The following is a 16,856-nucleotide window of genomic DNA, read 5'->3' on the forward strand; positions in this document are numbered from 1 at the left end:
GAGAATTCATTTTCAGCAAAAACCCCTTTCAGCCTCTAAAACCCCACTACCGCGGCTTTGAAATGTTTGTTGAGAGACGTCTTTCTTGTGAGGACGGCGGTGGTGTGTGGCTAACGGCTACGCTAATGGCTTCGTGCGTAAACTTGGAGGCAGCTGGAGGAGCTCTGTGGCGCTCCAAGCTAAACTGGCTAAGCCCAGGCTGACTGGGAGAGGCAAGGCAGATGGTGGAAAGACATTAGGAAGTCTAAGATTCAGCATTCCACCTCTGCTGAGGACAGGAAGAGTGGCCCCACTACTTCCATCCACCACCAGCATCAATGAACTGGGAACAAGGCCAACCATCACCACCGCCATTTTATATCATTCCAGAGTGCATACAAACACAGAGTTGTTCCTGCCTTTTTGTGTGCGTGTGTGTGTGTGTGTGAATGCCTCTGTTATGGTAGGCAGTGTATTACAGAGTTGTGGTGTAAGTAAACTGCCCAACGCCTCCTTGAGGGCACATCGATCTCCTGTGTGCAAGTCCATTGATCTCTTGTGTGCGGAACTGTGCTTCTGGTGACGCATGCAACATGTCTTTGTTTAAAAGATGAAGATGAAGAAGATGAAGAAGAAGGCCTCCCCAGACACAGAGGGTGGTGCTGCTGCTACTGGCACTCAGCAGACCACTGGTTCAGACTTCGACCAGCGTCTGTCAGCTTATCCATTCTGGCTCAACCAGCCTCCTCATGGCTTCACTCTCTGGAGTCCTATCCAACAGCGCATTCTCCATCTCCACATCCAACACACACACACACACACCACTCTCCCTCTACTCCTCCTTTTCACAAACGCAAAGGTACACAGAGATATCGACCAGCGTCTGTCAGCGTATCCATTCTGGCTCAATCAGCAATCAGCCTCCTCATGGCTTCCCTCTCTGGAGTCCTTTCCACCAGCACATTCTCCATCTCCACATTCAACACACACACACACACACACACACACACACACAATGAGTACCTTCCTGTCTAAACTACAGCGATGGTCACTCACACACACACACACACACACACACACACACACACACACACACACACACACACACACACACAATGAGTACCTTCCTGTCTAAACTACAGCGATGGTCACACACAAACACACACAATGGGTACCTTCCTGTCTAAACTACTGTGATGGTCACACACACACACACACACACACAGACACACACACACACACACACAGACACACACACACACACACACACACACAAACACACACACACACAGCACAATGCTGTCTGTCGCCTCCCATCAAGTCTGGTCCTGCTGGCAGAGCAGAGCCGACTCGAGGGTTTGTGTGGTTATTACAGGGTGTCATCACATCTATTACTGAAGAAGATGAGCCCAAATGTGAGGATGAGGGAGGGGGGGGGGGGGGGGGGGATACAATCCACCCACCCAAAAAAAAGCTTTAAGTAATGGCTTTGGATAATCCCCAGGGTCAATACACCAGGAACAAACAGGAGAGAGAGAGAGAGGGAGAGAGAGAGAGGGAGAGAGAGAGAGGGAGAGAGAGAGAGAGAGATAGCCCCTTAAGCAAGAAACAGGGGAAGCTGCTACCACCACCACAAGGCCGTAGAAACATGGCTCATATCCATAAACCCCCTACATACACAGACACACAGAGACACAGACACACACACACACACACACACACACACAGCTACTGAGCCACGCTGCATTGCTGAAGCCACCCCACGGATCAGGATTTCACGTCTGATTACACAGCTTCATCCAAAACATGTCATTAAGCTTGAAACGTTATCTCTCTCACACACACACACACACACACAGAGTGACCTCGGGGCAAACACACAGTAGGCTGACTGACAGACAGTGGAACGTGCTCATCGATAGCCAGTTTGTTTACATTTAATGAGCCCGAGACAAAAAAAGGCTGTGGTAAAATTACATTTTCTCCACACGTCTGAGCAGACAGATACTTTTTCAGTAGGAGGCAATCTGTATGGAGAGAGATTGACGCTCCCACCTTTTGACATCCCTCTTCCTGGGTTCATCCAGTCCTGACAGAACCAAGCCAGTAATGTCCACGGTAACCAAAAGCCCTACACTCATGGGAAACTCACTACTGACCACCTTATCGTTAAACTGCACCCGCCTTGTCTGGCTCATCTTAGAAAGAAAAAAAAAAACAAGACTGCAGACACTGTATAATGTTACCATGAATTCAAGTCACCAGACTTTGGCAATTTAAAATGTTAAGTGTTAAGTGGCCACTTATGGCTATGTTCCATTTGGTTGGAAGGTGTTTTACACAGGATTTAAGACTGGAATTTGGAGATGTGCAGGAACTATTTCGTTTGGCAGTCTTGAGCTAGATGTTTAATCAAAAAAGAAAAGAAAAAAGAAAGCGCTCTTCCAATCCAGTCTATGTATCTGAGCGAGTGTTTAGCGTTAAGCGTTTAGCATTCTCAGCGATCCCCTCCCCTCTTGCTCCGGGCTGCCAATCACACCTGATAACCAATCAGCATGCTGTCGCCCATGGCAATCAGGGCGTGCAAGATTTATCGCACGAGTCTCACGTCTTTCTCTCTTTTTTTTTGGTTTTAATTATAGCGGGGCTCTGCTATCCATCATAAATTCACACACATGGGGGACACAGCCTCACACACACATGATTAACACTGGCATTATTCTCCTCCTACGGTTACTAAAAGTCTATCATCTGGAGCTGGTAGGGGAGGGTTCATTATTTACTGAAGGACAGTGGTGACTTTGGCGTGACTTTGCTCCATACCAACAACTCAGGAGACTGAAATGACAAACCCGTGCCAACACACATCACTCAACAGCACACCCGCCTTCACCACCCCACAGCTCCCGCCAGTCATATATGAGTTTGTATACAACACATCACAAGACATAATATTAAATAGAAGAATTAGATAGGGGCTATGGTACTAAAAAGTGGCGTGTTAGATGGTATGGCATGTAAACGGATACCAATACAAACCCGCACATAACAGTAGAATAATTAAAGGAATGTGACTCTTAGCAGTGCACTTCCTCCAGGGGGATGTGCTCTAGCTCACCCCCTGCCTGTGTCCTTGATGAAGGCACTCCAGAGCACCTGCCCTGATTTCAGACAAACCATGGCTGATGAGGAGAAACTCTCAAAAATCAACACCCCCATGTTGTCACACACATACACACACGCACACACACACACACACACGTACACACACACTTCCCTCCTTCAAGTCCAATCAGTGATCAGTGCAGTTCCATCCAGAGGCTGGCACTCACCGCACTGCGCCGTGCCACTTGCTGTCAATCATCCATGTGGGTGAGCAAGCAGTGTCCGGGAGGGGGGGGTGGGTGGTGGGGGGGGGCACTCAAACTCAAACTCCCACACTAACCCTCATCCCTATCATCTCTCCCATTCACGCCAACGGGTGGAATCGTCAAGTGTGTAACAGCCAGATCAAAAATACCTGAGTCTGCTTAATGTGTGTCCCCTGAGGTTCCCCTTAAGACAACCATCCTTCCCCTCTTTTAGTCATACTTTCACCCTCTCCATCCTGTTCTTTCATTCTTCCTCTCTTTCTTTCTTCTCTTTGCTCTCCATACCGTCCCCCTGTCTTTTCTGTCTTTTTTCTTGGTTTCTCTCTCATTCTTGTCTTTCTTTTCCACTAGGTCTTTCTATCTTCTCTATCCCCATTCTATTCTTCTACTCCTCTTTCTTTCTCTCCTCCTCCATCCTCTGGTCTCCATACAGCTGCTGCTGCTGGTGGTGGTGACTCACACAGCTGGCTGCCTACTTGCCTGAGTGTGCTGCTGTGGCTTAATCAGGTGCGAAGCGAGGAGGAAAGCGGCGGCTTCCCGACTCAGGGCGCCCAACCACTCGCTCATTCTCTAGCTCGCTGATATGCTTATCAACTTCCTTTTTTTTTTTTAATAAATACAAAAATACCACCCTCACCCACAGCCTCCGCTGTCAATTAACAACGGCTCACTTCAAAGTTCAGGAAGCGGAACCATTAGCGAGGAACGAAAAGACTCACGTACGCACACACGCATGCAAACACACACACACACACACACATCAAGCAGGGGAGCTGTAAGGTGCTATTTTTATGCACAGATGAAGTTAAGAAAAAAGAGGACTGAATATTCTCCTCAGTTCATTGACAAAAAAAAATACAATAATGAGGGATTTTCAGTTCCCCCATTAATTGATTTAATTAGTAATGACTTGCGTGCAAATGAGAAAGTGCTCCAACACTACTGGTCAGCATTGTGTGAGTGCGTGAGTGCGTGGGTGTTGGGAGTTAGCGACGGGTGCTACATACAGGGTAATTGGACTAACAAGCACTATATGTGACCCTGATCGATAGACCATGGTGGTGATCACCTTTGGTCAGCTCTTTGACAGAAGCTCTCTTGTCAGATTACACAACATTCTCCATTTCTTCTTCTCTCTCTATTCCTTCACGCTCCCTCTTTTTCTCTTTTCCAATCTCTTTATCCCACTCACACTTAAAGTAGTTTCTTGAAAAAAAATTACTTCCTTTCTTCCCTCTCTCTCATTCTCTCTGTCTGTCTCTCTTTCTCTCTCTCTCCCACCCTCTCTCTGTCTCTCTCTCTCCCACCCTCTTTGTCACTCTGTCTCTCTTTCCCTCTCTCTCACCCTCTCTCTGTCTCTCTCTCTCGCTCTCTATCTCTCTCTCTCTGGCTCTCTCTCTCTGGCTCTTTCTCTCTCTATCTCTCTCTCTCTGGCTCTTTCTCTCTCTGGCTCTTTCTCTCTCTGGCTCTTTCTCTCCCTCTCTCTCTCTCTCTCCCTCTCTCTCAGCCGGTCCCCAGGGACTGGTTACTGAGCGTGCCCGTGCTCAGGCGAGCTCTCAGCTGGCATGGGATAGCATCTGTGAGCTCCTGTGGGTGTCGGCGGCTGCTACCGCAGGGGGTTGAGTTGTGAGGCAGTCACTGCCATTTTTAGACGCGTGGTTGTGGCTCTGTGTGCAGACTCAAAATATATTTGTCCTTCAGGGTATTATTGAGAGGAAGCTGGCATATTGTGAGTGGTCTCAGACAAATGGAAGCCCTGGACGCATGAGGGAAGCTATTGACAGGAGGGGACGAGTATACAGACTATATCTACTTCTAAAGAATGACACACACTCTCTCTCTCTCTCGCACACACAGAAAAGACACACATCGTGACTTGATTTGAGCACCCATTCTCAAGCACAAACATACACACACACACACACACATACACCTGAGGTCCCCCTATCACACACATTATGAACAAGGGGTACACACTAAGCAGATTTTTCTGCCACACAAAACATACACACAAACAATTGCCTCTTTCAGCATCACACACACACACACTAATGTCCAGAACTACAAATACACACAAACACACGCACAATGAAACCAGACACACACTTACACACAGACAGCTTTATGGAGCTCTTTCCCGTAAAAGCTCTGCGAGGCCTGCGGGCCCTGGTAGCTGGGTGCAGTGCTATATAGACAGCTCAGGCAGCTCCTCACTCTCCCTCACACACACACACACACACACACACACACACACACACACACACACACACACACACACACACACACACACACACACACACACACACACACACACACAACCATTGGTTTGACTTCCATAGGGCAAACAGATTTGATACGGAATTTTGGTTTTAAATTGAAGTGTCTGCTAAACAAATATAATGGAAATGTCACTAAAAATAGAGGCAGACAAGTTATCATTCTCTCACGTGATGAAATGCAAAATTACTGAGATCATATTCTTAAATATGCCTCCGGCAGAAGGCAAAGAGGCCCATCCCTCTTCGTCTGCATTGACTCCATCATCAACACAAGCCATTGCACACCCACCTGCACACCCATGTGGAACGATCCGACCGTAAGGATACTTTCAAGGATGCGCACACACACACACACACACACACACACACACACACACACACACACACACACACACACACACACACACACACACACACACACACACACACACACACACACACACACACACACACACACACACACACACACACACACACACACACACACACACACACACACAGAAACAACCATACAAACACCAGACATGCACACACACAAACACGCATGTATGCACACATGCATAAACAAGTGTGCACAGCCCCTACAAACAGGCCTGGGGGGGCCAAAGCAAGCCAGATGAGGAGGAAGAGGAGGGTTATAAATAACTCGTCTGAGAGAGACCCTGTGCAAAATCCAATCAAATTGTATTTCGAGAGATTCTTACGCCTGATCACGATTTTCCATGTATTGATTGGCACGGGCAGCCAGCCTCTCCAGCAGAGAGAGAGAGAAAGAGAGAGAGAGAGAGAAAGAGAAAGAGAAAGAGAGAGAGAGAGAGAGAGAGAGAGAGAGAGAGAGAGAGAGAGAGAGAGAGAGAGAGAGAGAGAGAGAGAGAGAGAGAGAGAGAGAGAGAGAGAGATAGGCATGCTGTGCTTCCAGCTACCCAGCGGCTTTGCAGGAAGCCATGGCCGGAGAGGGACACCGTGAGTGGCAAGGACACAGCAGCACGAGAGTGTATGTGGATAAAGAGTGTGTGATTGTGGAGTGTATGTGGATAAAGAGTGTGTGATTGTGGAGTGTATGTGGGTAAAGTGTGTGTGATTAAAGAGTGTACAGGGATAAAGAGTGTGTGATTGTGGAGTGTACGTGGGTAAAGAGTGTGTGATTGTGGAGTGTACGTGGGTAAAGAGTGTGTGATTGTGGAGTGTATGTGGATAAAGAGTGTGTGATTGTGGAGTGTATGTGGGTAAAGTGTGTGTGATTAAAGAGTGTACAGGGATAAAGAGTGTGTGATTGTGGAGTGTATGTCGGTAAAGAGTGTGTGATTATGGAGTGTCCTTGCTTACCTGCATGGTCATTCTTCCACTACTTGTCTTACAGCTGTTTCTTTAAAAAAAGTCATTTTTTTTCATTGTCATTTCAGGCTCTGGCAACACAGCATATGACGTGATGCTACTAAGACCATGTTCAACGTCAGATAAACACAAGCAGAGAATGTGTGTGTGTGTGTGTGTGTGTGTGTGTGTGTGTGTGTGTGTGTGTGTGTGTGAGAGAGAGACAGTCTGACAGAGAGAGAAAGAGGGAGGGATGGTGATCCAACACAGACTGAGCAGTAGCTGGTTTGTCAGAGGGAGGGTGTTTGTAATGGGGAGGCTGAGGTGGAGAGGTGAAATAAATTGAGGTGAAATAAATTGTGTGCGAGAGTGTGTGTGTGTGAGTGTGTGACAGAGAGAGAGAGTGTGTATGTGAGACAGAGAGAGAGTGTGAAACAAATTGTGTGTGAAAGAATGAGAGCGAGCAAGAGAGTGTGTGTTTAAGTGTGTGTCTGTGTGTGCAGAAGGCAAGACAGTGCATTTTCTCTCTCTCTCTCTCTCTCACTCACTCGCTCCCTCCCCTCTCCCTTTCTTGCCCTCCTCCTCCCTCTGATGCTGAAATATCTTAGAAAGCAGCGATCAATGAATTGAGCAGCACTCCCTCCTTACCCCGGCAATTCAAAGTAATTTCCACCAACCACAAGATGGACAGCCCCTCCACTCCATATACACACACACACACACACACACACACACACACACACACACACAAACAGACAGAAACTGAAATGGGTCCAATATAATCCAATCTTGAGTCTTACAGGTGCACAAATATCTGTCTAACATTTCACCAAGGCCATATGCACGTTCAGTCAAGAAACCAGAAAAAGAGGATTACCTGTGCTATTAGGGCTACAATGAGATGTATAAAATCAAAGACTGCATAGAACCAAAGACAGAAATGTATGGCAAATGCAAGCACACTGATGTGGGTAAGTAGCAGTAGGTACCTTCACTAGGTTTATCAGTCTGCTTCACACAAGCACTAAGGGACACCAGGAACCCCTCATTCAGAAGATTTCTACCCAGTGCTGTCCTGGTGTGAGGTGAAATTGTGCGTGCATGCGTACGATTGTGCGTGTGTGTGTATGTGTGTGTGTGTCCGCTGAGTGTGCTGCCGTTTTAATCGCTGGGGGCTGTCTGAAAATCTGCCCCTAACCTGATTAGGGTTGGGGAGGGGGGGTGGGGGGTGGCTGAGTACACACAAAGCCTGGACGCCCTGGCTGCCTTCCGCCAAGAGCTCCATCTGTCTGCCTGCACCTCATCTCGCCTCTCAAGCCAACGCAAAGCCCCGACCACATCTCAGGCAACGGCACAAACAACAACAACCTCTTTTTCTCTTCCTCTGACATCTTTCCTCTCAGCTTCACTCACTCACTCACTCGCTCGCATCACCAACCAGCCACCACCCCCAGTCAAACGCATGCATGCACACACACACACACACCCACACCCACAAACACACACACACACACACACACACACACACACACACACAGCTCATGCTTTCCCTTCTCTCCCCTCTTCACTACTTCTCTCTCTAATTCTACCTCTCCATCCTTTCAGGGCTGATGGCACATGGCTTGATTTTCTTTCCTTCCTTCCTCTCCTTCCCCTCTGTTTCCCTCTTCCTCTGTTCTCTGAGGAGAACTCCCCGTGGTACTCACATGGAATGGTCACCTCCATGGTTGCGAGCAGCTGCACTCCACTCCACTCCACTCCGCTGGCGGCCGTCGGCAGGGAGGAGAGCAGGGAGGCTGGGGGGGAGGGAGGGAAGCGCCGGGGGTGGCTACCGTGGGAGCTAACGCTGGCTAACTCACACGCACGCACGGTAACGAAGCTAGCGGAGTCTCTCGCGAGCAGAGGCAGATGAAGCTCTGCGCTTTGTACCGGAGCAAAAAATAAATGTAAAAAAGAAAGAGAGAGAGAGATTGAAACAGCAGAGGTGGGGGGGAAAAGCAACAGCCTGGGAGAGAGCGTGCGGTCTCCCCTCAGCTCATCCCTCCTGCGCGCAATTCTCACTCTCTTTCTCTCCCTCTCTCTCTCCCTCTCTTCCTTTTTCTCTGGCTGCTTTGGCTCTCAGAGAATCGCTGTCTGGGAGAAGGGATCGGCGAGGCTGCTCTGCTTATGTTGATCTGCGAGTTTAAGCCGCGATTGGGCAGATGCGTCCGCAGCCCTGGCCAATCAGATGCGCTGGAGGAGGGATCACACATGGGGCTGGGTGGAGGGAGAAGCGGGAGGGAGGGAGGCAAGGGGAGGGGAGAGTGGTTCAGAAGGGGGAGGGGAGGCAGCAACGGCGGCAGCGGAGGCCGAGAGAGCAGTGCTTGGATGGGAGTTGAGCTCTGTGCTGAGCTCTGGATGCTGCTCCACTCCACTGTGGCTGGGTGGGGACGGTGTAGGGGTGTGGGGGCACAGGAACCTCATCCTAGCCCCAGGCTTGTCATTTTGGGGCATGTGGGAAGTGAATGAGGCATTTGTCAGAGGTCATGCCCATCCAGGCTCAAACACGCACATACACACACACACACACACACACACACACACACACACACACACGCACACGCACACACCAGACGTTCCATCTTGTCGTGCAGAGGCAGGGGCAGCAGAGACTGAAAGATGGTAACCATGGCAACAGGCAAAACCTGTTTTTTTTTCTCTCAGAATTTTTTGCCCTAGGAGCAGCAGCGTCAGACCTTCCTCTTCTTCTCCCCAGCACTGACTAGCACACCCTACACACACACACACACACACACACACACACACACGATGGGAAATATGACATCCGCCTAGCTGGTCTTTTTAAGTCGAACCTAATCATTTTATGATGCATTGTTTGGGTGTGAGTCTGAGAAGTTTTTTTGTGTGTGTGTGTGTGTGTGTGTGTGTGTGTGTGTGTGTGTGGAGAAAGAAAGGTTGAGTACAGGTGCATGTAGGGAACAGAACGACATATTGGCATATTTGTATGTATGTGTGCCTGTGTTGGTAAGGGCAGTGCATAGATTTCAGTGCATATTGTAGCCAAAATGAAAACAATTGTGACACTACCTCAGTCCTTGACAAACTGTACGGATAACACAGTGACTGATCTGTGTAACTACACAATGACCCAATGGCATCTTCGACCAATTTTAACCACAGAGTTTTATAACTGCAAGAATAACACATCCATATGCTGCTACCCATAGTTACTCAACATGCTACACTGTGAACACTACAGCACAGTACAATCATACTGTGACATGGCTTCAAAAAAAGAACACTTCATATCTAAATCTATTCAACACACATATCTCATCCACTACATAAGAAACACACACACATTAAATATATCAATCGAAGGTAGAAATAGTTTCTGCCAAAAACATCAAACCCCAAATATCAAACAATTCATACGTCATTCTTCATTACAGCCATACATGTGCATCATGTATTTACATCACCATCTTATAGTCAGCGTCAGCAGGCTAGTAGCTCGGCCCTAAATGTCACTCCGCTTGTTCAACCGGCTCCTGTAATTGGGGGTATTTTTAGCCGCTGCCACCACACTGCAGATGTATTGAAGCCAATGTAAAGCACGGCGCCGGCAGCAGCGGTAGTGGCGGTGGCATATGCGCGACGCACCGCGGCGGCTGATAGGCTGTCCTGCTACCGCGGGTGACAGTGCATGACGGAGCAGGGGCTCTAATTGAATTGGCTTTTCCAGTCCTCAGGCTCCACCTCCCACGCAAATAAAGGGGGAGTGAGGAGTGTGTCACAGAGCATCTCTCCTCTTGTGTGTGTGTGTGTGTGTGTGTGTGCGTGTGTGTGTGTGTGTACGTGTGTGTACGTGTGTGTACGTGTGTGTACGTGTGTGTACGTGTGTGTGCGTGTGTGTGTGTGTGTGTACGTGTGTGTGTGTGACACTGTGTGCTCTAAATTTCGAGTGAATGCAAGCTTGTGCGTGCTTTGGATTGATCTGGTGTGTATTTCTTTGCTCGGCCGTGGGCAATTAAGTGTTGTTCATTTTGTTTGCTTGGTAAACAGCATGTCTATGCATGTGGATGACTGACTGTGTATTGTGCGTGTGTGTGTTTTGTTTTGTTTAGTGTATGTGTGTGTGTGTGTGTGTGTGTGTGTGGTGGGGGCATTTTATCCCTCAATTTCCATCATGAACCCCCCACCCCCCCTTCTGTGTTAGCAGTTCTTGGCCCAGAGGTGTCTGGGACTCATCCAGCAACAGTTGCAGATGAACCTAGCCCGGCCCAGCCAAGCCCGCCAGACATGACAACCTGATTATCCACGCTACTCATGAACCCTCGAGCTGTCATGCAAGCCTGCTTTCATTAATAAAACATACCATAGACGTTTCAACCCCATCGCCAAGAAGAGATACGGCTTGGCCTTGTGCATCCCCTAAATCCTAGAAACGTAGCTGGCCTACTTTGTGATGACTTTAATGATAAGCTACATCTTATTTAAAATTTTGCAGGGTAGCATTGCAATTTGTGCTTGTGTACCAGAGCCAGCGCTGCTGCTGCTGCTGTGGTCGATTCATCTTTGTTCTCCGCTACAGTCTGAAATACGCCTCTAATAAGGTCAAGAGAGTCGCCCTTCTGCTGTCACAGCAAGTGGCCTGATGGTGTTATTAAGGTCAACAGGCACCTATTTTTATTTCGGACTAAATTACACTCTGTAAAAGCACGGCGCTTGGGCTTATCACTTTCAGACACAACAGTTGCTGCGCGCATTGTAAAGCGAAGGCGGTGTAAAATAAAACATTATATCAGCCTCAAGGTGCAACAGTTCCAGGGGTGCCATTAAGGTCAACCACCCAACGCGATCCACCCAATTGGTTCTTCTCATCAAACCAAGAATGCAAGAATGCAATTGGGAACCTTACCTTTAAGGGGTTCTGTCAATTATTATAATAGTACCCTTACAGTGCTCCACCCAGAACTCTGGGCTATAAGCTTTTGTTAATCAGATTTATAGCAGTTTTAAATACAGACATACAGACGGTCACCAAGGGCCAACATAAAGGGATTCTTGGAGAGGTAGAGGTCCCATAAATCTCTTTTAAAACACACGCTGAATTATTTTGTACTCCATACTACATACATGACCATTAGAAAGGTGGCTTACGGACACCTGCATTCAGAAATTGGTACAAAACACGAACACAAAAGTGCAGCACTGCCGACTCCTTGCACGTCACCACTGGACAACTCTTCAGCTTTGCTCCGCTGGCCACCACATGTTCCAGTCCAGGGTTACCCCATCCGCCCCTCCTGCTGCTGCTATTGTTGAGCCTGGCATCTCTGGCTCTCGGTCAACTAGCATAAAAATCGGCCCATCTCACCTTGGCCAAGCGCAGTGCCAGGCCGAGCAAGCGAGCGAGCGGCTAGTGCTGCCCACTGCTGAATTAGCATTTATTCTCAATTAGACAGTCACCTCCGGGTTGTTAATGTACACCCAACAAAACACTGCGCTGTGCACTGGCTCAGGCAGTGGCTCGCTCGCCCTCCCTCTCTCACGCACAAACACACACTCAGCATAGAGGTGTGCTTCCACACCACTCTCTAACTGCAGAGGGGGGCCGGCAACTACCCTGTCTTTATCATTGAGTGTTGACAAAGGCAGCCTTACCACATTGTTTGCTTGGCTACCAACCCCTTCAGACCCCCCTGCAAAACTATACTAGGTGTGGTACGGTGTGGTGCGGTGTGGTGCGGACTGCACATGGTAACGTGGAGACAGGGACTCTGGCAGCTTTCCAGGTAAGCACAGCGCAATTAATTGGCAGCAAAACATTCGCAAAATAACCTTTTCAAATAAGCAGCTCTACCACTTCAGGCACTTATCCTCTATGAAAAAGTCACCGGAACATTCCAATTTAATTAGAATCCAAACACCTCATTATATGACAAGATTTGTTTTGTTTTCGTGTGTGTATCTGGCCAAGACAAATGAACAAACGCAGCCGTTTCAAGCCTCTGAATCCGACTCCATTTCTCTTTTCCAAGGCCTTGTAATGGAATTAGCCGCTAGTAAATGAGACCAGCAGACAAAACGGATTCTCCCATCCCTCCCTTCGTTGCCGCCGCTTCTGCCACTGCTGTCGGTGTCGACTTTCAATCTGCATTCATCTCCCTGCCAGCTCATTATTCACCAAACAACGGGGCTTGTAATTCACTCGTCTGCTCATGAGCTTTTCCCCAACTCTCTCTCTCTCTCTCTCTCTGCTAATCTGAGCCTCTTGTGGAAAATCAAAGAAGTGAAATATCTGGAGTGAGCAAGAGCTAAGCAAGACCTTTGTGCTTGGAGTCGTGAGTCGGAGCAGGAAGTTGGGGTGAGAAGATGCAATTTTCAGGGGCGTGGAATTTGGAACTCGCCCCAAATCAACAGATGACACTTTGTATGTGTGTGCATGTGTTTTTCTTCATGTCGTTTAGTTGTTTTTAATGAGGACAGAATGCAAATAAGAAGAAAACACTCACGGGAGCCGGGGGTATATCTCGTGTGAGTTTCCTTTGTGAACGACAACGGCAATGATGAATTTGATCAGCGTGACCAGGGAGAAATGTGCTCGGGGGAGGCATTTAAAAGATGCAATTTCATGTCCACGCATCCTAATTAAGCTCAAATATTAAACTCTTTGTAAAAAGTTCAAGCTTTCATTAGGGGTTCCACAGGCAGACTGATTAACTGTGTAAACAATGTCTGGGCAAGTGAATTTTCTGTGCTCAGTTCTGACGAGCTGTATGTAAGTGAGTATGTGACTGTGTGTGTGTATCCTACCAGTGCAAGTGCTATCGTGTGGATCAGAGAGGTCAAGCGTGTATAGAAATGTAGATGGATGGCCCCATCTACGTCACTTTGTCGGGGTTCAGTGAACACTAGTTAAAACTCTGGACAACACGGTGCCGCAGTAGAGGATTTGACACCCCAGTAGGTTATGCAACAGGATACTAATGAGGTTGGCTTAGATGCACCAGCCATTTTTCACGGTGTCAGTTACCAAGTCTGTTGTGTCTGATTGAGTGTCTCTTAGAAAAGGTGCCTCCTGAATAAAACATGTCCAGTGCTAGGTAGCGTAATGGGTTTGTTGTTTGTCAGTACCTTGTTGAAGTCCTCTGATGTGGCCCTCATTTCTTTCCAGGTCTTGTTGAGGAGCTGTATGCAGATGCAGAAGAACTCCTCGAAGGACCGGTCGTGGGTGAAGAACATGGGGTGGAAGTCATGGCAGTTCTCACTCGCTGTAGAGGGAACCAGAAGAGAACGTAAACACACCAGATAACATGGTACGGAAGGAGAGCATTCCGGAACATTTGGAACTTCAGTCAGAAGAATGTTCTCCAGTTAGCAACAATTGTCAGCCAAAAAGGCAAAAATTGAAATGTATGGCAGCAATTTTCATTTTGTTTTGTTATTCAATGTCTCAAGAGAGACATATTAGGATGACAAATGTCATTTTTTGTGTCAAATATGCACAGTTAGGTTTGAAACAATGTCGGTTAGTATGTTTCCAAATAACCAGCTGTTAGTGTTGAACACAAACTTTCATATGACTTCATCACATCTAAAGACTAAAGTCTCAATCACCCATTGAGGCCCATGGCAGTTTTTTTCAGAAATAGAAACAGGGTGGTTAAGGACTACTTCTCTTCTCAACATCTCACTCTTCACACACAGTTGTCTTTGCCTGAGCTTTAGGCACAACAGAATAGTGGGCTGTTTTGCCTTTACTCTTTGTTATTGTGTATACCAACATACATACACACACACACACATATGTTAGCGCCTGGAACCCACACACGCACACACACACACATATATATTCATATATACACACACACATAAGCAACTGGAACACACGCACACGAACACACACACACACACACACACACACACACACACACACACACACACACACACACACACACACACACACACACACACACACACACACACACACACACACACACACACACACACACAACACGTGTTGCTTATTTTAGCCAGCCATTTCAAGCCTCACATGGCCCTGCCTGGGAGCATCCACCCAGTGTGCAGGCAGGCACGGCACACACTGGAGACGGACACACACACACACACACACACAACACACGAGACGGACGGAGGCTTGCGAAGCCCTCCCTGCTCACGCCGCACGCTCCCACTGCTGCTGCCTCCCTCTGAGCGAGGCTCCTGGCAGAGGAGACGGCGGCGCGGAAAGGCACAGGAGCAGGCTTTCTCTGCACCCCGCACTCCTACGCATGCACACACACACAAAGGCACACACACACACACACACACACACACACACACACACACACACACACACACACACACATTGTTGAGTTATAAATGGGATTGGGAGGCAGAGGTTTGTGTTATTCCATTGTTTAGACCATCTCCGTTCGTGACAATGAGCGTCTCCATTATTGAGAAATTCAGCTCAACTTTTGTGATACGCGCCTCAAACGAGGAGGAATATGGATGAAGACTAAGACACGAAGGAAAACAACAAAAGAGGTTTTCAGCACTCGGTTTCCCCCATGGTTGAACGGTTTAACAGCCTGCGATGTTTCATATCACGACTTCTACCAAAAAAGTAATGGCACAATATCTTAAAAGCCGTGGGACAGATGTACGACCTATCCAGGCAGTAAAATCTGCACAGTCGTAACGGCTCCCCAGAGCCCTGCTGAAAAAGAAAAAAAGAAAAAGAGTCTGTGCAAAATTAAAGTGGGAACGTGTAGCGCTACAGCGCGAGGCTGAAACAATGACAAAAGCAGCCAAAGGCCATCGACAAAAACATGACATCACCTCGAAAAAATAAGCATTAAAAGAAAGAGGGCAGTGAGGACTGCAGCGCAGTGTGATTTTAAATGTCAGACTAGAGTCAAGCACTGGGCTAGGCCCAAGGTTTCAGGCTCTCTTCCACCTACTCATCCTTCCTTGTCCTCTCCTGCTGTGTCCATTCACAGCAGTGTCACCGGCTGCAGTGGGTTCAGCAGGGGAGTTGGGGGGGGTGGGGGGGGGTGGGGGGGTGGGGGGGGGGGGGACTCCGGCAGGGGCCCAGGTAATTGCATCAGCTCGGCAGAAATTGAAACTTCACAGCATAATGAATGACGCCCTCCGGGGGCCAGTCACAGCCTTCAACTCCCAACACCCCCCTCACCCCACACCACCCCCTCTTCTCCCCATCACCATGACTCTGCAGGCGCCCGGGAGCCTCGGTTGGGCCGCTGACCGACTGCTTAGTCGACAGCACACTACCCTTCAGGGAAATCCACTGCCCATCCACTTTAAAAGGGGATGTGTGTATGTGCGGGGGTGTGTGTCTGAGGGCAAACCGGAGAGCAGGGTTCTTTGAGGGTCATCTGGGACTCGCTCAAGCTCAGGCTAGATGCGGTGCAAGGAGGATGCTTGCACTGCCAGACAGAGATCTTCATCAGCTTCACAGGGCTGACGACACAGGTGTGTGTGTGTGTGTGTGTGTGTGTGTGTCTCTCTGGCTGAGGGCGACACAGGGCGGGGACACCAGAGTTCATCTGGGACTTTGACTCTTCATGGTGTACAAGGACTGCTGGCATCACCAGACAGAGAGCTAGCGCCACTCGCTCTGCACCATCACTGCACTCCCAAGGGCAGCAACAAGCAAACCATCACATCAGGGGGACAAAAGAAGATAACTTGACCACCAGAAAAACTAGCGCTGCATAAAGTGAGAATGAGCAAGAATTACGTGAAATAACATTTTATATTATGTTATATTTTCCGTTCCAGGAAAAGTGTTCTATCTTGTATGACCTTTCTGGCACATATAGGCCTACAAGTATCAACATTATGACAGGACAGGGGTATACGGGATCATAATAATACGTTT

The 16,856-nt window shown here is 48.2% G+C and overlaps 1 protein-coding gene across 2 annotated transcripts in view; it reads right to left on the reverse strand.

The window, feature by feature from the left end:
• The window catches only part of elmo1 (engulfment and cell motility 1 (ced-12 homolog, C. elegans)), a 63,702-nt gene that overhangs the window by 11,151 nt on the left and 35,695 nt on the right, over positions 1 to 16,856 (reverse strand). The window contains exon 13 of one of the 2 annotated variants that reach the window (XM_080837927.1): positions 14,084 to 14,220. In XM_080837927.1, the coding sequence (XP_080694053.1) occupies positions 14,084 to 14,220 (137 nt within the window). Of the gene's footprint in view, positions 1 to 8,649; positions 8,754 to 14,083; positions 14,221 to 16,856 lie in introns of those variants that run through there. The other variant, XM_080837928.1, reaches the window with a different exon arrangement.

This window comes from Sprattus sprattus (genome assembly GCF_963457725.1).
Source record: "Sprattus sprattus genome assembly, chromosome: 4".
NCBI classification, from domain to species: Eukaryota; Metazoa; Chordata; class Actinopteri; order Clupeiformes; family Clupeidae; genus Sprattus; species Sprattus sprattus.